The 23829-nt window shown below is 49.3% G+C and overlaps 1 protein-coding gene across 11 annotated transcripts in view; it reads right to left on the bottom strand.

Moving 5' to 3' along the window:
• NUMA1 (nuclear mitotic apparatus protein 1) overlaps positions 1–23829 on the bottom strand; it is a 734824-nt gene that overhangs the window by 383842 nt on the left and 327153 nt on the right. For all 11 annotated transcript variants that reach the window (XM_085623424.1, XM_085623417.1, XM_085623420.1 and 8 more), the window contains one exon: positions 507–4874. In XM_085623424.1, the coding sequence (XP_085479550.1) occupies positions 507–4874 (4368 nt within the window). The remainder of the gene's footprint in view (positions 1–506; positions 4875–23829) is intronic.

Here is a 23829-nt window from a genome sequence, read left to right as displayed (position 1 = left end):
TTTTGCAAGCAAGTGATTGGGGCACATAGAAGTAGTGAGAGATTCATGGCTGAAGACAAGCCACGAAGTAGAGAGCTGCACTATAGTATAAAACTCTAGCTGTTACATAGAGACAGTAGCTGCTATGTTACTGATGAAACAAAGGAGAATCAGGGCAGATTTATTACCTAGGACTCAGACTGCAACATATTGACAGGACATCTGGTTCTCAGCCCTAGGCTCCCCATTAACAACTCTGTGCATCATAAGTTTTAGCCTTTCTGTCAACTATATAAATATTTGTAAAAGTAATGCGACAACACAGGCAACATGGCGTCTGGTTAATATAGAGGCTTTTTAAAAATCCAAACTGCTCCACAGAATTTTCAATTCCTACATTTCGTTTTGACTATATATGTTCTTATTGATGCTCAAATAAGATATAACACTAACTAGTGCACACAATGACAGCATGTCCTTTATACTATACAGACTATTTACCCAAGTATTGATAAAAAAGCACTTACTTGAGAAAGCAGTTTTTGTCGCTCGTCCTGGAACTTCTGCCTTTCATCAAGTACTTTCATTTTGGCATCATTATATTTAAGGGTCATCACCTCCAAGTTTTTGGTGGCCTGTTGGACACTCTCTTTGATATCATCAACAAGCTTTTGATATTCTAATTTGAGTTTGGATTGGAGGTTTTCCAGCTCCTGCGCATGCTGCACCTTAATGTTACCTAGGTCAATGTCTAGAAGCTTTTTGTCTTGGCTGATTTCCTCAAGGAGATCTTTGTTCTTTTCAAAGAGTTGGTGGTTAGATTTTTCAAGTCTGCACACTTGCAATTGGATGCTGACATTCTCATCTTTCAGGGTCTTCACCAGGAGCTCCTGCTGGGAGAATCTATCTTTTAAACTATGGTATTCGGCAATCTCTAAAGAAGCTTTTTTAAACTCAAACTGCAAACACTCCAACTCTTTCAGTTGATCTTCCATGCCTTTCCTTTGTGTTACAGAGAGTTCCACCTCTTTTTCCAGATGAAGGTTCTTCTCAGTTAATGCTTCAATCAAGTGTTGGGCACTGGAAAGTTCCTGCTGTAGAGAAGACAGCTGCTCTTCCTTCATTGCAGTCTTATGCTTCCAAACATTCACTTCATGATCAAGCTCTACTTTCAGGCCTTCCTGAGCAGCGACCTCTCTTTTCAATCCCTCAACAACACACATCTGCTCTGCTTGTTTTTTGAAGTCCGACAGATCTTTTTTTGAATTCTCAGATGCAGAAGCTGCTATTTTCGATTCAAGCTTGCACACACGCTCTTCCAATTCTCGATTTTTGCCAGATTTCTCGTCAATAAGGAGCTTTAGCTGGGTACGCTCCTCCTCAACCTCGGAAATCCTCAAGTGATAGTTAGCTAGCTCATGCTCCAAAGCAGATATTGATTTATTTTTTGCATCAGCTTCCTGAAGGCACACAGCAACTTGGGCCTTCCATTCATCTGAAGCCTTCTGCAACTCCTGCATTTGAGACTGCATAGACAACAACTCTTCTCGTTCAGAATTAGCAACATCTTTGCTGCTCTCCAGATCCTTAGTTTTATCTGAAATCTCTGCCTTCAGAACTTTTATGGTGCTCTCTAGCTCGCTTTGGGCTACTCTAGAAGCTTCAGAAAGTCCTTCCAGCATGGAAATCTTTTCTTTCTGACTTACAAATTGAGTTTCTAGGGCATGCAGGTGATCTTGTTGGCGTTCTGCTGTTACTGTTTTTTCTGAAGCAACCTGGTTAGCCTGGGATGCATCGCTTTGCAGAGTTATTATAACATCTTGCTGCTCTCTGCATTTAGACTCCAGCTCGTTCACTTTAGAATGTAATGCAGCAATATCACTGAGATTTCTTTGTTGCAAGTTTTGGATAGTTTCTATTTCTTGTGCTTTTTCACGAATACTCTGTTCTAAGAGTTCAATTTTCTTCTCCCTATCAGCTATTGACAGCTGTAAGCTGTTTATTTCTGTAGAACTTTTTGCAGCAGCTGCTCTATAATTATGGATCTCATTTTCCTGTTTGGACACTTGTTCTTTCAAAGCTTTCATGGCAGCCACCTCCTCTTGGAGAAAGTTCACAGTCTCATGCTGAACACTCAATTCCTCACATTTGGTAGTAATCTCCTCAGCAATTTTGCTTAGCTGTCCTTCCTTCTCACTAATAAGCTGAAATGAATGAGATAACTTGCTTTGCAAAGTGGCAAGCTCAGTTGTTTGTTCTTGTATCGATTGTTCCAGCTGGGTCACTAAAGCTACCTTAGAAGCCTTCTCTGTTGCAAGATCAGCCACGATATTCGCTTTATCCTCAGCTAGTTGCTCTATTTCCTTGTCCCTGCAGATCAAATCAGTTTCCAAGGCATGCAGACGATTTTGCTGCTGTTCTGCTTCAGATGTTTTTTCTGAAGCAACCTGGTTAGTCTGGGCAACATTGTTTTGCAGAGTTGCTATAGCATCTTTCTGTTCTCTGCATTTAGACTCCAGCTCGTTCACCTTAGAATGCAATGCAGCGATATCACTTAGCTTTTCTTGTTGTAACTTTTGGAGACAGTCTATTTCTTGTGATTTTTCACAAATGTTCAGCTTTATCAATTCAATTTCTTTTTCTTTATCAGTTACTGTACTCTTCAGGCTATTTACTTCTGTGGTGCTTGCATCTGCAGCTTTTCTATAATTTTCTATCTCGCTTTCTTGTTTGGATAGTTGATCTTTCAACACTTTCATGGCAACAACTTCTTCTTGGAGAAAGTTCACAGTCTCTTGCATAATCCTAAATTCCTCATTTTTGGTGGCGGTCTCATCTGTAATTGTTTTAAGTTGTCCTTCTTTCTCATTCACTAGCTGGACAGAGAGAGACAATTCACTCTGCAAAGTGGATAGTTCCATTTTCAGTTCTCTGATAGATTGGTCCAGCTGTGCCACTACAGCAACCTTAGAGGCCTTTTCAGTATCTAGAGTTGCCATCAAGTTACCTTTCTCCTCTGTTAGCTGCTTGATCTCCTGATGCCAGTGGGCCACTTCATTCTGATGGTTTTGCTGAATTTCTTTCATTCTAACCTGCAACTGCTGAAGCTCACAGGACAGCTTCTCTGCCACCAATTCCTTTTCCTTAACCATCAACACATTAGAGTCTAGAGTTATCATTCTTTCAGTTCTTTCCACGCCAAGTTGCTGGAGACTTATTTCCAGCTCTGTTTTCTTAAGCTTGTGATCAGAAATTTCCTTTGAGGCGTTGTCAAGGTTCTCTGTCATTTTCTTTAACTCCTTCTCCAACTGCGAAACCTGTTCTACTCTGGCTACCTGATCCACTTCCAGCTTCTCTTGCAAGGACTGGACAAGATCACGGAGTCTACCTTCTTCAGACACCCTCTCTTGCAGGAGAACATTAGTTTTAGAAAGGTCAGACTGAAGTAACATCAGCTTCTCATGCTGCTCAGCACTCATCTGCCCTGTGTGACTCTCCAGCTCTGCTAGTTTAGCCCGCTCCGCACGAAGTTCATGAGACACTTTTTCATGTTCATCTTTTAACATTTTGATGTGATCGTCCATTTGAGAGACACTCTTGGCTTCTCCTTGCCGAACTTCTTCGCAGTGCTTACGCAAGGAACTTACCTCATTAATTAGCTTTTCACATTCAGCTTCTTTATCCGTAATAATGGCAGACATTTTGGAAATTTCAAGCTGCAGTTTTAGGTTTTTATCTTTGTGACTTTCTTCTAGCTGCCTAAGCTGAGCTTCCATCCTTTCGAGTTTCCTTTTTTCTTCAATCAGGTCTTCTTGAGCTCTATCTCTTTGGCAAGACAACATCAAAATCTGACTCTCTAGCTCAGATAGCTTTTTGCCTCGTTCTTCAAGACTGTCTGCATATGTCCGCCTCTCAGTCTGCAATTGATCCTGCAACTTTTTGATATTTTCTTCTGTGGCGAGTAGTTGATTTCTAAGCTGGACATTTTCTTCATTCAACAACTCATTATGGGCCAATTTATTTGTATATTCTTTCAGCAGACTCTCCTGCTCAATGAGCTGTGATTTTAACAACTCAATGGAATCAACATGAACTTTACACTGAGCTTCATGTTCAGCATCCAAATTTTGGCATTTAGCAATCAGATCAAGAATGGTACTATCCAGCTCTTGTACCTTTTGGGACAAATCAGCTTTTTCTCTCTTGAGCTCATCTGCATCAGCTTTGCAGGTTCTACTAAGATGTTCTAGATTCTGGATTTGTTGAGCCAACACATCAAATTCAGTTTCCTTTATGTTCTTGTATTCATTAAACTCTAACTTGACAGAATCGCGTTCACCGAGGACCCTTTCGTGCTCCACAGTCAACCTTGCCACCTGACAGGTCTCATTTTCTACCTTCTGGGTGCAAATCACAAGTTTGTCCTCTGTATGTTTCAGTGTTTCACTAAGGCTGTCAACTTGTAGGCTCAGTGTTTCAATACTCTTGTTGGCAGTCTCCCCTTGCTTCTGATAATCTACCACTAACTGCCCCTTCAGTCTCCTTTCTTCTTCCACCTGATGGAGCAGGCCCTCTACCTCTTGATCCTTCTGTAACAGGCAGGCATTTAACCTTGACATTTCAAAATCAAGGTGATTTATCTGAGTAGTCAAACGATCCTCTTGAGCCTGAGCATCATACTCCAGCTTTCCCTTCTGGACAGTCAATTCAGAAAATGAAGTCTGCAGTTTTGCAATGAGGTCGGCAAGCTCACCTTTTTCTTTATCAAATGTTGTCTTTTCGGAAAGTAGTTCTGCCTGCAGTAAGGCTTTCTCTTGCTCGAGAAGACTGATTTTATCCTGGAGCTCCTTTACCTTCACAGTTAATCCCACCACTTCCTGTTTCAATGCTTCAAGCTGGAGAGGGCATTAAAACAACGTAGTTACAATTTTATTTTTTTTAAAACATTTGCAGACACTTAAATACAAATGTATGGTGCCAAAGGTTACTTGGAGATTCAAACGGCAGTAAAACACCAACATGTTACATTCTGACTGGCTCTGTAGACAATTAATATCCAGTTAATTAACACCAAGTAGAAATAGTGAAAAAAACTACCCTCCAACACAACCTGAACTTTTGTTTTTTATAGACTAAAACTAAACCTCTGCCTAATGCGGTTAATTTCTATAGTTCATACTGTCCTAGGTAGAAACATTTATGTATGGCTTCCAGCAAGCCATTAACATTGGCTTTAAAGAACAAGTTACTTACGCTCTAACACTCTTAAGTGGTTACCCTAACCACAGATTGCTTGGTTTAAGAAGGTCCAACAGGGCCAGACTAGATCCTGATAATTTATCAACAGTGCTCTAGTGTGCGGGCACGGGACATCATGCAGCTCCACATTGTCCTGGATATGACAAGTGCCACCCAGGCACTATCAGTTTCTTCTTTTACCTTTCCACACTCTGACAGAGAGCAAAACAATTGTTTGCGACAGTTTGCAGATTGTGAACTTGGGACATTTTTAGATGTTAGAAACCACACTGTAAGGCGTGGAGATTGGCAGGCAGTAAGGGTCGCTGGAGTGGACCAAAATCAAAAAGCCCTTCAAAAAAGAGTGGGCAAATGTCTTATCTGCCAGACCTTGCTGCCAAGCCAGTAGTGATTAGTAAACTAATGCAAAAACACCCACATCGCAGCCTGACAGATGTCAAGGATATGCACCCTGTACACCAATAAAATCAAAGCAGACTTGGCCATTGTGGAATGGGGTCTCAGACAAAGAGGGGGCTGATTCTTGGCCAGCACGTAGCAGATATTGATACAGAGAACTATCCACAACCACTGGGGCTTCTTTATGAATAGCCTTCCCTTTCTTCGCTGCAAACACACCACAAAGAATTGATCATCCACTCGACCGGCCTTGGCACAAATAAACCTAAAATCTCAGATCCCTTTTTAGGTCTGACTTCGGACTCCCTCCTGCTCTTTTGATTGGGGACTGGGAGCAAGGAACACTGGTAGTGTCCTTGATTGTCAAGTAAGCGAGCAGTAGCTCTCAGCACCAATTTGTCCAAAAGCAGTTTGAGTAGGGCTGTTGCACTGAAAGTGTCTGTAGATCGCTCTCACAATGAGCTGACAATCACAATAAGGACATTTAATGGCTCATGGGACGCACCAAGCAACTATGTATGGGGTTGACGAGATTATATAAAAGAAAAGACAGGTTATGGTACAAACTGTTTGGGAGAAAACTGGTCTCAAACATTTTATGAACCACATCTGGTGATTTATGATTATAATTTATAAAGCGTATGACTGCTTCCAATAAACCTCCCAGTGGTAGGATTCTTTTACATGAGGGCTACCCTAAACACAGATTAATGGAATGTAGCAGCAGACTAATCAACAAGCTTCTCCAAATCTTTGGGGCAAGACATCTCAAGGAACAACTATAGGAAAGTGGGTTTCTGTTGCAGTAAATCCCCCCCCCCACCCCACACAAACACTTCTTATCTGACACTTGATGCACTTTGACTTGATGTGCCCTGGGGCCCTGCTAATCAAGTTCCCAGTGCTGGTGTTCTTCCCCAAACTGTGCCTTTGCACCCCAAATTGGCACATCTCTGACTACAGTTAAGCCCCATGTAAAAGATACAATGGGTACCAAGGGCACAGTGACCAGGGAAGGCCTCTAAGGGCTGCAGCACCTATTGTGCCACACACCCTGAGAGACTGCACCTTAACACCCCTACACTGCCATTGCAGACTGCATGTTTTGATGCAGAGAAAAGTGAAGAGTCGACATAGAACACATCCCTGTGTGCCATGACTGCATCCCATGGCCTGGGGCCAGGTAAGTCACCACTCTTCTGCACTAGCCCACAGGTGAGGGTACAGTTGCATGAGCACTGTACCCCTACAATGTCCAAGTCCAGTCTTAAACATTGTAAGTGCAGTAAAGCCATGAAGAGTATATGGTCAGGGAGGTGATCATTCCAAACTCCACAGCTCCAAAATGGCTTTACTGAAACCTGGGTAGTTTAGTAGCAACAGTCTCAGCACGAATGGGGAGCTACAAAGACCTGTCGCCTTTGCAAGTTGCGACTGCCTTTTGCTGCCACCAGCCACTTGCTCCCATAGGGACCCCCACTGTGGGCAGGAAAAGCAAGTTAGGAGAAAAGTTGTCCCCCACCTTCGCAAACCCCACACCAATGGTGGGGGAGGAGAGGTGAATAACCTCTCTGTCCCCTCCATCTTGAAAATGAGGGGCACAGCTAATTAGAGAGGCGCTCATGCCTTCCTCCCACTGGAGGGTGGCATAATAGGGGGGGGGTTACTGGACCTATTAGTCCCGACCTGCACACCTCTGTAAAATCCTGAAATTTAGGATTTGGGAGGGACCCTCAACCTTGCCTCCCTAGATTCCTGCAACCTACGAAGAATGGAAGAATTCGCACAGCAGAGGAGACTGTAGCGAACGACTGACTTGTCGCCAACCCTACCAGCCCATCTGCAGTTTCCAGATATCATGCGCCAAAAGTATACTTGTCATGCAGCCAGTGACCCCCAGAACTCCTGGGAGGACTGACTGTCTTCAACAAAGACCGGATCTCCTGCAACCAGCAGCTCTGAGCCTGCCGAGGACAAAGAAACTCGACGCCTGGAACCACCACTGCATCCATTGCCTACGGCCAGAGTCAAAGTGGCCAACCGGTCCCAGAGAGGTTTCCCAGCGCAACAGAGTCAGAGTACACCGTGGGTTGAGAACTTCTCCAGCATTCCCAGATGTGGCCTGCAGTCTCTGCACATAGACCCGCCCACCCCACAGCGAGAGGCCCAGTAAGGTGAAATCCATCCTCAAAAGGAACCCCTGCATCCGGCCACCCTGCGCTCTGGTGAAGAGGACTTGAGGTGGACCTACATCCCAGAGTCATCCAACTTACCTTTCAAGCTGTTGGTTCTTCCTGGAAGATTTCCTGGACCGAGCCTGCAGTAAAAATCCCAAACCGGCAACCTCCATAATATTGCATTGGATTCCCGACCCCTACTAAGGGACCTGCACCAGGCCACCCCAGCGCTGCTGGTGGTGTGGACTAGGTGATAACCTGGAACCCCCCCCTTTGCCTTGACCTTAACCCTAGGAGCTTGCCATTAACAGCCCTGAACCAAAGCGCCCTTTAGCCCCATTGGCTGGCCCAGTGACGCTGGTGGTGCATTTTGAGGGCCTAACAACCTTGTGGAGACTTGGATCAAATTTCCCAAAACTATTTTTGCAGGTCGTTTACTTACCTGCAAACTGATAACCCTCTTTTCCCCATAGGAACCAATGTTACGGCTTTTGCTACTAAAAAAAGTCTGTTGATATTTGTGTATGAAAGAAAAGTAACTGTCCTGTAAAACTAAAGAGCAAGTTACTTCCCTTCAGTAACGCTTTATCTGGTGGATACAGTATCTGCCTATAGATTCCTCACCTCTTAAATTAACCCTTGCGCAGCATTCCACTGAACAATTTTTCATAGCTCTCCCACGTCAACTAGGACGTCACAATGGAACGGCTCCGCTGACTACCTGGCATGATGTCATTGGAGCCATAAAAAGACCTCGTCGGCATGCTGACGTCAGTTCCACCCATTTGTGCCGTGCCTTCGAGGTGGAACGGGTGAACAAACAAAATTTGCACGCGTATACATCGTAACATTTCCTCAAGTATATGGAAATACCAATTAGAGAAGAGACCAAATGGAAATTCTTAAGTACAGCCATTTCCTAGCGATAAGCACCACAATATCTTGAATAACAACGAAATACAAGAACTTCATATCAATAATCTTTCTGGTGTAAGTAGACAGGCAACGGGGAGGCGGGTAGGTCAGTGAGGAATCCACAGGCAGATACTGTATCCAACAGAAATAGCGTTACCGAAGGTAAGTAACTTGTTCTTCTGATTGATACATCTGCCTGTGGATTCCACACCTTTTGATTTGAATCCCGAAGCAGTCCCGCTCCCTGAGGAGGATGCCCGCCTACATGCACCAAAACATCCTGCAGCACAGAGCGTGCAAAGTGTCCCTCCGTCCTCACCTCAGATTCTGAGCAGTAATGCTTCACAAAACTGTGAAGGGAGGCCCAAGTTGCCACCTTGCAGATGTCTACAACAGGAGCACCTCTAGTCAAAGCTGAAGACTACTAAGCTCTGGTGGAATGAGCTCACATACCTTCAGGAGGCTCCTTCTTGGCCAAGGCTGAGCAGATCTGGAGGCAGAAGATGATCCACCTGGACAGTGTTTACTTGCGGACAGCCTTGCTCTTTACTTTTCCCACGTTAGAAATGAAGAGTTGGTCATTCAGCCTGAAGTCCTTGGATCTGTCTAGGTAGAAGCTGATGGCCTCTTAGGGTCCAGGCGGTGAAGTTTCTCCTCCTCCTCAGAAAGGTGAGGGGGAGGATAGAAAGCAAATAAAGTGATATATTGTCCTAGGTGGAAGGGAGTTACCGTCTTAAGCAGGAAAGCAGCTCTGGTCCTAAGGCACAAGTTACTTACCTTTGGTAACGATATATCTGTAGGAAACATTAGTTAGTGATAGATTCCTTACCTTAGAATTACCCCCAGGCATCAGACTGGATCCGGAAAGTTTGTCAGCAGTTCCCCTGCGCGTCGGAAGGTGGCGTCGTGCGGCTCCGCGTCCATCATTGGCGTCGTGGTCGCTGAGATGACGTCATGGCAGCTACTTAGATGCCGCAATCGCGCGCGGACGTCAGTTGTGTACACGACTTTCCGCGCCATGAATGCAGAGCCATTCAAGATACGGACCACTAGTGCATAGAAACTAGGGCCCTGAAAGGGATGACCTAAACCCTAGAAATCATTTAGCAGAACGGGGAGGTTGGGTGGGGCAGTAAGGAATCTATCACTAACTAATGTTTCTTACAGATATATCGTTACTAAAGGGAAGTAACTTGTGCATCTGAAAGAAACATGTTAGTGATAAATTCCTTACCTTAGAATAGATACCCCAGCAATACCAACCCCGATGGTGGGTCTGCGAACCAAGATCACACCAGGAAGTCCTGGAGAACAGAACGGCCAAAGAAGCCATCTCTCTGGATTTGGCTGTCCAGGCAAGAATGCTTAGTAAAAGTGTGCAACGAGGCCCACGTAGCTGCCTGACAAATATCCTGCAAAGGGACACCGCGTCCCAAGGCAGTAGTGGCTGTAGTTGCCCTGGTCGAATGGGCACGCAGTCCCACAGGAGGCTCCTTCTTGGCCAAGGAGTAACATGCTTTGATGCGCAGAATGACCCACCGGGAGATGGTCCGTTTGTGCACCGCCCGACCTCTTTTGGCGCCCACGTAGCCAACAGAGTTAAACATCCACCCGGAACTGCTGTGTACGCTGCAGATAGAATGCTAGCGCACATTTTGGGTCCAGACAGTGGAGCCTCTCCTCTTCCCTTGAAGGATGCGGAAAAAAGGTGGGCAAAGTGATGGTCTGCCCGATGTGGAAGGGCGTGACAACTTCTGGCAAGAAAGGAGGACGGGTCCTCAGAGCCACCTTGTCCAGATGAACAGAAAGGAAAGGAGGTTTGGAAGAATGAGCGTGGAGCTCACTCACTCACCTGGCAGAGGTGATTGCTACCAGGAAAGCAGTCTTGAGAGTAAGACGACGTAAGGGACAGTTATGAAGGGGCTCAAAGGAAGCGCACATCAGAAAAGTCAAGACAAGATTCAAGTCCTACTGAGGCATTATGAAGGGCACAGTTGGGAACGTACGCGTAATGCCCTTAAGAAAACGGTTAACTACCGGGGACTTAAAAAGAGAAGGCTGATCTGGAAGCTGTAGAAAGGCAGAGATGGCCGAAAGATAACCTTTAACAGCGCCCAGAGCAGAGCCCTGCTGGGCCAAAGAGAAAAGGAACAGAAGAACCTCAGAAAGAGGGGCAGAAAGGGGATCCACAGTTTTAGCTGTGCACCATGCCACAAATCTGTTCCACCTACAGGCGTACACCGTTTTAGTGAAGGGACGCCTGGCTGCCAGGATGACATCACAGACTTCAGGAGGAAGATCGAAAGCTGTCAACTGTCGCCGCTCAATCTCCACACATGGAGATGGAGGCTGGACAGTTTCGGGTGGAGGACCGTCCCCTGCTGCTGCGACAGAAGATCCTCCCGAAGAGGCAGACAGATCGGGGGATCGATGCTCATACTGAGTAGCTCGGGATACCAGACTCTTCGAGCCCAGTCTGGAGCCACAAGAATAACTTGGGCCCGGTCGCGCCTGATCTTGATCACACTCTGGGCAGAAGTGGTATAGGCGGAAAGGCGTACAACAGACCGCAGCTCCACTCGAGACGAAAAGCGTCTCTGAGCGAGTGACGCCTTGGAAATTCCAAGCGCCGAACTGATGACATCGCGCATTCTCTTCTGTGGCGATTAGATCTAATCAAGGCTCTCCCCATCACAGAAAGACCTTCCACCACGTCCAAGTTCAGACGCCACTCGTGATCCAACAAGCACCGGCGGCTGAGTTCGTCCGCCCTGGCGTTCAGAGAACCTGCCAGGTGTTGAACCACCAAGGTGATGCCTTGATGTCCTAGCCATGTCCAGAGGAGCAGAGCCTTCTGACATCGGGTCCACGACCCCACCCCGCCCTGTTTGTTGCAATACCACATGGCAGTGGTGTTGTCCGTGAACACCTGAACTACACTTCCTCGGACAGAGGGAAGGAATGCCTTCAGTGCAAGTCGGATCGCCCGCAGCTCCAGAAGGTTGATATGGAGCCGGGACTCCGCCCGAGACCAGAGGCCTCTGATCTCCGCCTCTCCCATGTGGCCCCCCCCATCCCAGGAGGGACGCATCCGTCACCACTACGTACTCCGGTTGGGGTAGGGAGAGGGATCTGCCACGGACCCAATCGCGATCTGTGAGCCACCACTGCAACTGTCGTGCAGCGCCCTCCGAGCTCTGGACGAGATCGGACAGGTTGCCCTGATGCTGTACCCATTGAAACTTCAGGTCCCACTGCAGAGCCCGCATATGCCATCTGGCATGCAGCACCAGCAGGATGCAGGAGGCCAGCAGGCCCAGAAGCCGAAGGGTCATCCTGACTGAAACCCGGGATAGAGGCTGAAAGAGCGGAACCATAGCCTGAATATCCCGGACTCGCTGTTCGGGAGGATAAACCCTAAACAGCGTCTAATCCAGAACCGCTCTGATGAAAGGGAGCTTCTGAGAGGGACTCAGGTGCGACTTCGGCACATTGATGGAGAACCCCAGCAGATGCAGGAGGTCGGCCGTAGTCTGGAGGTCGGAGACGACTGCCTGGGGCGAGCCCGCCTTCAACAGCCAGTCGTCGAGGTAGGGGAAGACTGACACCCCAGACCTGCGCAGATGAGCAGCGACCACCGCCATCACTTTCGTGAACACCCGAGGGGTGCTGGTAAGGCCGAAGGGGAGCACGGCAAACTGAAAATGCTCCTGGCCTACCGTGAACCGCAGATAACGCCGGACAGAAATGTGAAAATAAGCGTCCTGCAAGTCCAACACTACCTTCCAGTCTCCAGGGTCAAGGGTAGACAGGACCAGAGTCAGCATCTCGAACTTCTCCTTCGGGAGGAAGCGATTGATGTCCCGGAGGTCTAAGATGGGGCGCAGACCCCCTTTGTCCTTCTTGGGGACCAGAAAGTAGTGGGAATAGCAACCTCTCCCTACTTCCTGATCAGGAACGTACTCGATGGCCCCCTTGGCCAGGAGGGCCGCGACTTCCTGACGGAGAAGAGCCAAATTATCCCCAGACATGCGGTGGTACCGAGGTGGCATGGCTGGAGGGAAGGACAGAAGGGAGCGAGTAACATTAGCAGATTATCTGCAGCACCCACTTGTGCGAAGTGATACAGCGCCAGTGGTGGAGGTGGTGACGGACCCTGCCCCCTAACGGCGTGGGGTGCCCCCTGAAGCTTGGATTATGAAGGCTTGGAGGTGGAAGCAGCGGGTGTGGAGGTGGACTGCATCGCCCACTGGTTACCAGACTCACCCCTGCGGAAGCCACAGCCGCGGTCACAGTGAGGCAGGTTCTGCACAGGCTTTGCGGGGGAGCTCGTCTGGGTGCCTTTCCCCTGGCCACAATAGGAACGGAATGCAGGCATGGCAGGGCTCTTAGTGGAAAGGCCCAAAGACTTAGCCGTAGCTCATGAGTCCTTAAAGCACTCCAGGGCACTGTCCGCCTTGTCGCCAATGAGGCGAGAGGCATCAAAGGTCATGTCCATGAGCGAGCTCTGGACATCAAGAGAGAACACGGTAGACCGTAACCAGGCATGGCGCCGCAACGCCACAGTCGTGGAAATGGCCCTGCCCAAGCAATCAGCCGTGTCCAGACCACACCTGATGGCAAACTTCGCCGCATCCTTGCCCTCCGCAATCGCTTGGGAAAGGACGGCCTGCACCTCCTCAGAACACTGAGGCAGGACCTCTGCTATCGTATCCCACACGGCGCGAGAGTAACGGCCCAACCAGCAGGCGGTATTAAGCGACCGCAACCCCAAGGTGGCCGAGGATAACAGCCTCTCGCTATATTGGTCCAGCTTCTTAGAGTCCTTATCCGGCGGAGCCGTGGGAAAGGCACTCTGACGTCAGGGCCTGAATGACCAGGCTCTCAGGTGTGGGGTGAGTGGTCAAGAAGGCCGGGTCACCAGGCACCGAGCAGTGACGCCTAGCGACGTTCTTATCCACCGGTGCCCCCGAGGCCGGCCGCAACCAAGTGCCCAAGAGGATTTCGGTAAGGGCCTCATTGAAAGGGAGCAGTGGTTCTGACAACGTAGACGCCGCCTGGAGCACCTCCGTAAGGAGGTTGGTCTTAAGGGTCATCATAGGGAGGTCGAGATGGAGAGCCTCCGCAGCTCGACGTAGCACCATAGTGTAGGAAGCGCCCTCCTCCATAGTAGGCGGAGGGGAGGCAAACCCAGGGTCAGAAGACAAATCAAGTTCACCCGCATCTTGAAGGTCATCCACCCAATCTTGCTCTGAGTCACACTGCCGGGCAAGGGGGTCCTCAGAGCCGCCCTAGTCCTCATCCGGCTCCCGGGTAGAAGGAACCGGCTGCGGTGGCAGGACTGGAGCCGGAGAGGAGGCCAGCGGAGCCGGGAGCAGCGCCGGCCGGGGCCGACCCGGAACCAGATCCCAATGAGGATCCCAGGTCAGAACGAAATGGTCAGAGGGCAGGGGCGGGATAAATGGCACCCAGTGCGGCGCCTGTGGCGGAGTCAGGGGCGGCACTGGGGCCGGAGCCAAGGGCAGCGCCGGGGCCAGAGCCAGCGGTGTTGAATCTTGTAGCACCGGAGCCAACAGCGCTGACCTGGTAACGCCGGGTCAACAGGATCTGGACACGGGACCGCAGGCACGCCGGCGGGAGCCCGAGGCCTAAACAGGCGGTCCAAGGCAGCAAGAAATTCTTGACTCTGTTCAGGAGTCACTGACGGACCCGGGTATAGCAGGTAGGCCGCGGGACTCCCAGGCTCCCGAGGAGACCCTGTCCCCCTCGTCCGCCTCTGTGGAGCGATGAGGGGGGGGGGGGGGCGGAGAGCGAACACGCTTCTTCGACGACTTATGGCATCGCTTACCGGAATCTGAAGGGGAAGACTTAAGAGTCCGAGGAGAAACGGCTCCGGTCCAGTAGACCCGGAGCGGCGGTGAGAGAGGTACCGTACCTCCAGCAACTTCCGGCACTGCTCCCGCAAGGCCTTCGGGGCCATGGCATGGCAGTCCCAACAATCCCGGGAGTGATGGTCGGTCTCCAGGCAGTAGAAGCAGACATCATGGGGGTCCGCCACCGACATATGGCGGCACGACCCACAAGACTTGAAGCCGGGCGTCCCTACATGCACCAGGAGACAAGGGAAGGAGACAAAAGTCTCAAAAAAGGGGTCATAAAATTTACCGCGGTACGTGCTCAATCTGGATCTGCGCTGTCGGTGCAGAAAAAGAAAACTGACGCCAGCGCGCATGGGTGGCGCCTAAGTAGCCTCCGTGAAGTCATCCCGGCGTGCACGACGCCAGTGACTGGCGCGGAGCCGCACGGCGCCACCTACTGGCGCGCAGGGGGTACTGCTAATCAGAAAACGTTCCGTATCCAGACGGACGCCTTGGGAATATTCTACGGTAAGGAATCTATCACTGACGTGTCTCTTTCAGATATAAAAGACAAATGGGCCTGCAAAAGATCAATTGATCTCTCTGTGCACCATTTCAAGAACCGGGACAACCTACCAAAATAAACAGATTTGGTGGAGTGTCTCTTGGCCAATAAAAAAACATCTACCACATCCAATGGGAGTGTGGAAGAACTCAAGTTGCCGAGTTCAATCTCCAGGCATGAAGATATAGGCTCTGGAGGAGGTGGTGTAGAACCTGCCCCTGCAATTGCGAGAGGAGGTCTGCCCTGAAAGGGAGATGTGCGGAGGGTGTGATGAGAGGTGAAGTAGGTCTGTGCACCACACCATTCTTGGCCAATCCAGGGCTATTAGTATGACTTGGGCCCGGTCTTGGCGAACCTTCCTCAGAACCAGAGGAATCAAAGGTATAGGAGACAACGCATAAAGAAGCTGAAATCCCCAATCTAACTGAAACGCGTCCCCAAACGCTCCCTGCTTCGGATACTAGAGACTGCATAACAGGCAGTGTGCGTTCTCGTGAGTGGCAAACCAGTCCAAATGAGGAAACACCCCCCCCCACCACATCCTTGTGATGATGTGATGGACCACCTCCAGATGACGACGCCTCTTGTGATCGGCCGAGTATTGCCGACAGACTGGCCGCACAAACATTCAGCATCCCAGCCACATGATTTGCAACCACAAAACTCCGATGGTCCCGAGCCGAGGACCAGAGTCACAGAGCCTCTCTGCAGAGGCGATACAGCCCTACTCCTCCCTGTTTGTTGATGTACCACATAGCGGTAGTGATGTCCGTAAAGACCTGAACTGACTGACTGCGAAGTGAGGGAAGAAAGGCCTTGAGAGGCAAACTTATCGCCCTCAATTCTAGAAGATTGATGTGAAGCTATCATTCCTCTGGAGACCAAAGGCCCTTGACATCCAGATGAGCACCCTACCCTAGAGTGGAGGCATCCGTTATCACTGTGGCCACTGGTGGTAGTGGTTGAAACTGCTTCCCTTTGTACAGGTTGCCTGGAACAGTCCACCAAAACAGCTTCTGACCACCTCCCTGAGATCTCCGTTGTGCTGAAACCATTGCCTGCAGAGGCACCACCGTAGTGCCCACATGTGCCAACGTGCATGGTTGACCTAAAGTATGAAGGAAGCGAACAGACTGAGCAGGAGTAGAACCTTCAGGACTGGAACTGCCGCTCCATCGTGAAACATTGGAATCATAGCCTGTATGTCTAGAATCCTCTGAGGTGGGAAAGCAGAACTCACAGTATTGTCCAGTACTGTCCTTATGAATAGGTTGAGCTGAGAAGGCATCAGGTGAGATTTGGGTTCAGTTATCGAAAAACCCAAGTCGAACAGCTTCGTCACTTGCAAATGATGCAGCAGCATGTATTGTGCCTCCCATGGGAGTCCACTTAAACTGACTACAGGCCTGCCATTGTAGCCTGTGTGAGTTGGTGCTAGCACACCTAACCACAGATATAAGTTTCCTTTAATCTGAGGTCACTGCATCTTAAACCTATAGGTCACCCTTATTGCAGGCTCTTCAGTCCTGAGGGCAGGGAGCTTGGTTAGAAGTGTGTGTGTCCCCCTGCATGAGCAGAACACCCCTACAAACCCCAAAGTCCATTTTGTAAGTGAAGTAAGCAATTTTAATACAAATACTGGACATCAGCCATTACTAGATGTCTAAATATATAGTGGCTGCACCGAACCAAGTCATGTTTGGTATCAAATATGTTGGAATCATACCCCAACCAAGATTCCAGATAGCAGTTTTTCAGGGTCTGAATCAAGCTAGTGCTTCTGCCGACCATAGGCACGATTCTGCCCTCCTCCTGCTGTTACTTAATTTCTCCATTGTGGTCTACGTAGGTTTCCAATGTCACATCGCACCTATTCACCAGGCTTTCCTGGTGTAGTTATCCTGGTTCCTGGGTTATCCAAGGGTGGGAATCACTCTCCAACCTTCTGTCTTCAACAGAGTTAATTCAGGGTTCTCTGGGAAGGGTTCTTATTCACAACTGCAACCGCGACTCTCAAGTTGACTTATATTGAGTACGCGGCTGTGTTTCCACTCTGCATACAGCCTCAGTGGGGTTCCTGGGTAAGTACCTTGTTAGGTTCCTGTGTCCCCAGCTCTACCTTGTCTTTTGCTCCAAGTCCAGACTTCAGTCGCAGTTCACATTCCACCTTTTTAGTATATGGTTCGGTCTCCCCACGGAGTCAACTGTGTATTGTGCTTACTTACCAATTTGCAATTGAGATATTCTTGTGTATTTATATCTCCAGGTAAGAGATACACCAATTGTGTTAGTGAGTGTTGTGTAATAAATAGAACTATTTTTATATATACATTGTGTGGTTCCTTTTCGTTTAACCTACACTACATAATTAGATATGGTAAAACAAGCTGATTTACACTCCTTCTGGATAAGCCTGAAGGCTGCTCTCCACAGCTACCATGTAGAGAGCTTTCTAAGATTGTCTAAGACCACTAAAATCACCATAAGGTTTGTCTGGATTAGCGCAGGGTGCTACACCTACATAAGTGAGCACCACTAAGCCAGCCTCTCACACACTTACAGGGAGAATCAACTCCTGGGTTTGTAGGGGGTGCCCTGCTCATGCAGAGCACCCTCACACTTACAACCAAGCACCCTGACTTCAGGATTGAAAGGCCTGCCTTAGAGGTGACTTATAGGTTTTAAGTACTGTGACCTCAGATATAAGGAAATGTATATCTGTTTTGAGTGGTGCTAGCTCATACAGGCTGCAATGGCAGGCCTGTATTTAAAGTTTGAGTGGTCTCTCACGGGTGGCATAATACATGCTGAAGCCCAAGGGAGACTCCTGGTGTACCTATGCCCTGGGTACCATAGTACCATATAGTAAGGGCTTAGAGGGGTACACCAGTAGCCAATTAGGAAGGTACCAAAGAACTTAGCATGTCCAATTTAGGGAGAAATCATAGTGACTGGGGTCCTGAATTGCAGGATCCCAATCAGACTAGTCCAAAACACACTGACACCAGGCAAAAAGTGGGGGTAACCATGCTAGAAGAATCCTACTTTTCTATAGATACCCAAGCCATATCATCCAAGCAGAGGGTTGCGGACCAATATCTTACACTAGATAGTCCTGCAGGACCAAACATGCAAAATGCCCGTCCCCGCGGATCTGCCTGTCCAGCGAGTAGCGCTTGGCAAAAGTGCCCACATTGCTGACTGATGTCCAGAACTGGGACACCCCGAGTCAAGGCCGTAGTCACAGCCTTCCCCTGGTGGAATGGGCCCTTATTCCCTCAGGAGGCGGATTCTTAGCCAGGGCATAGCAGATCTTAATCCAGAGAACGACCCACCGAGAAATTGCCCTTTTGTGCACTGCCAGCCCCTTCTTAGAACCCACGTACCCCAGAAATAGTTGGTCGTCCACCCAGAACTTTTGTGCGGTCAAGGTAGAACAGCAATGCTCTTTTTGTGTCCAGGCAGTGGAGACATTACTCTTCCGAAGGAGAAAACCAGGGGAGCAAAGAAGGTGGGCATTACGATAAACTGACCCAGATGGAATGGGGTCACCACCTTTGGAAAGAACGAAGCAAGGGTGCGAAGCACCACTTTGTCCAGACAGGACATCACGTGCAAGACAGCGCCTGCGACTCACTAACCCTCTGGGCAGATGTAATCACCACTAGAAAGTCTGCCTTGGTGGTAAGCAGCCATAGGGAACATCTGTGTAAAGGCTTGAAGGTAGCACACAAGCGAGGACCTAATTAAGGTCCCACTGTGGCATTACAAAGGGTGTGGGAAACAAGTGATCCAGCCACTTCAAAAACCTATTTAAAACCTGAGAAATAGAGAGAGTTTATCTGGCAGCCGCAAAAAAGCAGACAGAGCAGAAAGATAATGTGTTAAGAGTTCCCAAAGCAGAGGCCTGCTGGGCAAGGGTTAGTATGAATAGAAGAACAGTGGACTGAGAAGCAGAAATAGGGCCAATAGACCTTTCTGTACAATATAATAAAAATTTCTGCCTACGGCAGGCATATACCATCTTAGTCACCTGGCCGCTAAAATAAAGATACATACTTTGTGAGGTAGGTCAAAAGACAATCAACTGCGGCCCCTCAATCTCCACGCATGAAAGCGCAGGGTTGACCGGTTGGTGTGGAAGACCCTCCCATGCTGCTGCAACAGAAAATCCTTGTTGGACTTGGCCCTTTTTGCAGGGTCATCCCTAAACTTTTTGCCTTCCTCCTGTATTTTTCCTGACCTGTTGGCTGATTTATGACTCTGGGCACCTTACCACTGCTGATCAGTGCAAAGGTGCATATGCTCTCCCTAGGGTAAAATGTATACATTGATTGGTGTCCATGATTGGTTTATTTGGTTTACTGTCAGCCCCTAGTAAAGTGCACCAGGAGTGCCAGGGCTTGTAAATACAAATACCGCTGGTGGGCTTGCAGCACTGGTTGTGCCACCCACAGAAGCGGCCTAGTAAAATATGTCTAGGGTCTGCCAGTGCAGAACCTGCGTGCAGTCTGGTACTGTCGCGCTGACTGCGCAAGTGCACCCACTTGCCAGTCCCTAAACCTTCCCTTAACTACATATTAGTCACCCCTCTGGTAGGCCCAAGGGCAGGGTGCATTGTAGGCATAAGGTAGGACATGCCCTGATGTGTGTGGCATGTCTTAATAGTGAATTACAGCCATTTTCGTTTCACTATTGAAGGCTACCTGCTCTCCATAGGCCAGAATGGGCTGCTGGAGTCACTACACGCTGTGACCCTAGTGGACTCATAGAGCATGGTAGAAAGTCATGTTTAGTATGCCTGAACTCAGAATAATAAAATACTTCTTTTAGTAAAGTTTATTTTAATATCCTGTGTTTGTAAATACTACTTTTAGAAAGTTAGTATTTACTGATCTGGCCATTCAGTCCGCCTCTGCGCTGTGTGTGTGTGTTCTGCCTAGCAACAGTAAGGAGCAGGGCTGGGGAATTCCAAGAGACAGGCTGGCTGCCAGGTGGTGGGTAGAGAGATTACACCAGGATGGGTGGGAGGAGTACACCTTGACTCTTGAATAGACCTGTGCTCTGCCAGCACAAAGCCGGCTCCGCCCCCTGTGGAGCGGCTGATGTCTCTGCCCTGCTGCTGAAAGGAAAGCGCAGAGTCACCACAACAAAGTGCTCCAAAACTGGACTGAGCCAGGCCCAGGCCCCCTGGCGCTAAAGAACAAAAGAATCGCTGTATAAAAGTAGGAGCCTGGCTCCTAAGAAATCAGATCCTGTTTGCGCCAAGAAGAAACTCTGCCTGAAGGAGAAGGACCTGGAGAAGCTGAAGAAGGAATACTGTCTCTCTGCCTGAGAGACTGGCCTGCAGTGGGTGCCTGTCTGCTGGAAGGAGAGGGAAAGCCTGAAGAAAAGGACTTTGATTCAACTTGTGCCTTTAAAACAATCTCCAAGGGCTTGCGTGTGAACTTGCCCCCTGATCTGCGCCCCAGGAACAGTGGGCGCTACTTCCCCAGAAGAAGAGGAGCTGCTGGAGGTGATCTTGAACGCTGACCCCCGAGTACTTGTGTGTCCCCCTCTATCTGAGCACCGCGACTTCCACCCACCGGGGCTGCTGAGAGCGCAGTAAAGGCCTGCCTGACTGGCCCGAGCACAGCAAGCAACTGCCCCCCGAGCCGTAGCTCGCAAAGTGAAGAAGAAACTGACCAGGCTCCAAACGCCGAGCCTCTGCGACCCCAGGGTGTGGAGGCCACTGTAAGGACCTGCGACGCACTGATCATCTCCAGATTACAGCCGACAGCGCGACGCGCTGAAGAATGGCCTCCGAGGCTGCCCCTCGACTCCTGACCTCGTTGGTGGGTGTGTGTTGCCGCTGAAGAGTGCCCCCCCACGAAGCATCCCGGTCCACGGAGGAGCCGGGACCCAGACGCGACATGGGACACTCGTGCACAACTCTGCAGACTGCCGCGAACATTCGCCCCCAGAGAACAAGGTATTTTGCGCCCTACGCGCTGATAGACGGTCCGTACTAACCATCGTACGGACCGTAACTGCTTTGCCCCTACGTGTGCTTGGTGCGCACCGTACTGCCTGCGATGTGCCTTAAAGCGTACCTGCTTCCACCTTGTGCCTCGTCCCCACTGACTGGTGCCTGGCGCGTGGTCCGGACCGCACTGGCCAGCAGAGTGACACCGTTCGCCCCGCAACTGCATTCTGGGTGTCCTGCACGCACCGTACTCGCCTTCAGAGATCACCAGGTACGGAGCGTCCTTCCCCCGGTACGGACCGTACCTTCGTCAAAGCCAGCAGCAGTGCTCACGCGAGAAGCGTGGGACTTGGCCTGCAAAGCCGAACGCACGTTCGACGCGTCCTTGCTCAGTACGGCCCGTATGGTTCAAGGCCGGTAGTCGCGTACCTCACGCGAGAAGCGTGGGAAACGGCACGGCGGCTGGAAATAGCGGTACGAAGCGGCTGAAAGCGCCACGAAGCGTATAAATACTCAAAAGACTTCCTTTTAATCAGAATTGTGGCCTTTAAAGACCTATGGACTGCCCTTAAGCCTATAAAAGTAACTGGAACGTAATTTTACCAAGAGAACTGTATTTATGCAACCTGCCTGAAAGAAAACCTTTTATATAAAGAATTATATTTTACTATAAATACAGCCTTGTGTCTTTGTGTGGTGGGGAGGTGATTATTGTGTGGGACAACTTGAACGCTTAACCTAATGCCCTCTGGAAATCTAGCCTGACTGCTCGCGCCACGTTACCTAGAGGGTGAGCAGGGGTTATTTTTAAAGAGGTGATCCTTTGCCCTGACTTAGATGAAAAGGGTCCCTGCTTGTCGCAAGTGCATACCTGCGCCAACCAGAGACCCCGGATTCTAACAATCCTCATGAAGGGGCAGTCTGATCAGAGGATCGATGCTCATTTTCAGAAGCTCAGGATACCAGGCTATCCTCGCCCAGTCCGGAGCCACAAAAATGACTTGGGCCGAGTCGCTCCTGATCTTCAGAACCCTGGGCAGGAGTGTAATGGGTGGAAAGGTGTTCAGCAGGCCTGAGCTCCACTCGCAACAAAAAGGAGGCACCGTGCGATAGAAGCCTTGGAAACTCCAACACACTGTGATGCTGACACTACACTCTTCTGAGGCAAACAGATCTAAGACTGTTAAGTTTGTCCACACTGCCGTTCAGAGAACCTGCAAGGTGTTGAGGGTTATGCCCTGCTGTTCCAGCCATGTCCAGAGACACAGGGCCTCTCAACTAAGTGTCCACGACTCCACCCCGCTCTGCTTGTTGCAGTACCACATGGCGGTGGTGCTGTACGTGAACACCTACACCAACGTCCCCTGGAGAGATGGAAGAAATGCTTTTAATGCCAATCGAATCGCTCGAAGCTTCAACAAAATGATGTGGAGCCCTGACAGCCAGAGAACCGTGTCCCCTGATCTCCACCTCTCCCAGATGGCCTCCCCATCCCAGAAGTGACGCATCTGTCACGAATGAGATCTGGTTGGGAAAGGGAGAGGGGTCTGCTATTGACCCAATTGCGGTTCTTCAACCACCACTGCAGATCTCTTGCAGTTACTTCCGAGATCTAGACCACGTTGGTGAGATTTCCCTGATGCTGTGCCCACTGGAACTTAAGGTCCCACTGCAGAGCCCACATACGCCACCTGGAATGATTTGCAACAGGATGCAGGAGGCCATGAGACCCAACAGCCTCAGAGTCAGTCTCACCGAAATCCAGAACAGAGTCTGAAACATCGGTATCATAACATGAATATCCTGGACCCGTTGTTTGGGGGGGGGGGATAGGCCCGAAACTGCACTTTGTCCACAACAGCACCAATAAAAGGGAGTGTCTGAGAAGGAGTGAGGTGTGACTTGGGCATGTTTACAGACAACCCCAGCGAATGCAGGAGGTTCGCCGTAGTCTAAAGGTAGGAGACAATAGTCGGGGGCGAAAGTGACTTCAAGAGCCAGTTGCCAGGGTAGGGGAAGACTAACACCCTGAACCTGCGCAGATGAGCTGCGACCACTGCCATCACCTTGGTGAACACCTGGGGCACTGTTGAGGCCAAAAGGTAGCAGGGTAAACTGAAAGTGTTTGCGGCCTACCTTGAACCGCAGGTAACGTCTGTGGCCTGGCAGGATGGAGATGTGATAAAACAAATCCTGCAATTCTAAAGACACCAACTTGTCTTCTTGGTCCAGGGCAGAAAAGACCTGAGCTAATGTAAGAATCTTAAATTTCTCATTTTTGAGGAAGAGATTGACAAACCAAAGGTCCAAAATTGACCCAAACCCTTTGTTCTTTTTCAGAATCAGAAAATAGAGGGCGTTACAACCACTGCTTCTTCTGAAATCGTAACTCCTTCTATAGCTCCCATGGCCAGGAGAGCTGTACCTTCCTCTCGGAGTTATACTAGAAGATCCTCCGCTAGACGTTCTTGAATTGGCGGAATAGGTGGAGGAAAAGAAAGAAAAGGAAAAGTATAGCCTTCCTAATGGATCTGCAAGACTCATTTGTCCGATGTTATCTGCCTCCAGTGGAGGAAATACAGTGACATGGTCTTCCAGCCTCCATTGCTTGGAGGCTGCAGCTGCTGAGGGTTGGGTGTCAGACTACTTCTGGCTACCATTATGAGGTCGGAATGAACCGACTCTATGTCCTCGCATAATTTGGGTAGTGTA

The sequence above is a fragment of the Triturus cristatus genome, chromosome 8 (assembly GCF_964204655.1).
Source record: "Triturus cristatus chromosome 8, aTriCri1.1, whole genome shotgun sequence".
In the NCBI taxonomy this organism is placed as follows: Eukaryota; Metazoa; Chordata; class Amphibia; order Caudata; family Salamandridae; genus Triturus; species Triturus cristatus.
Note: the sequence above shows the minus strand (reverse complement) of the source record. Positions and strands in the feature narration are given on the sequence as shown.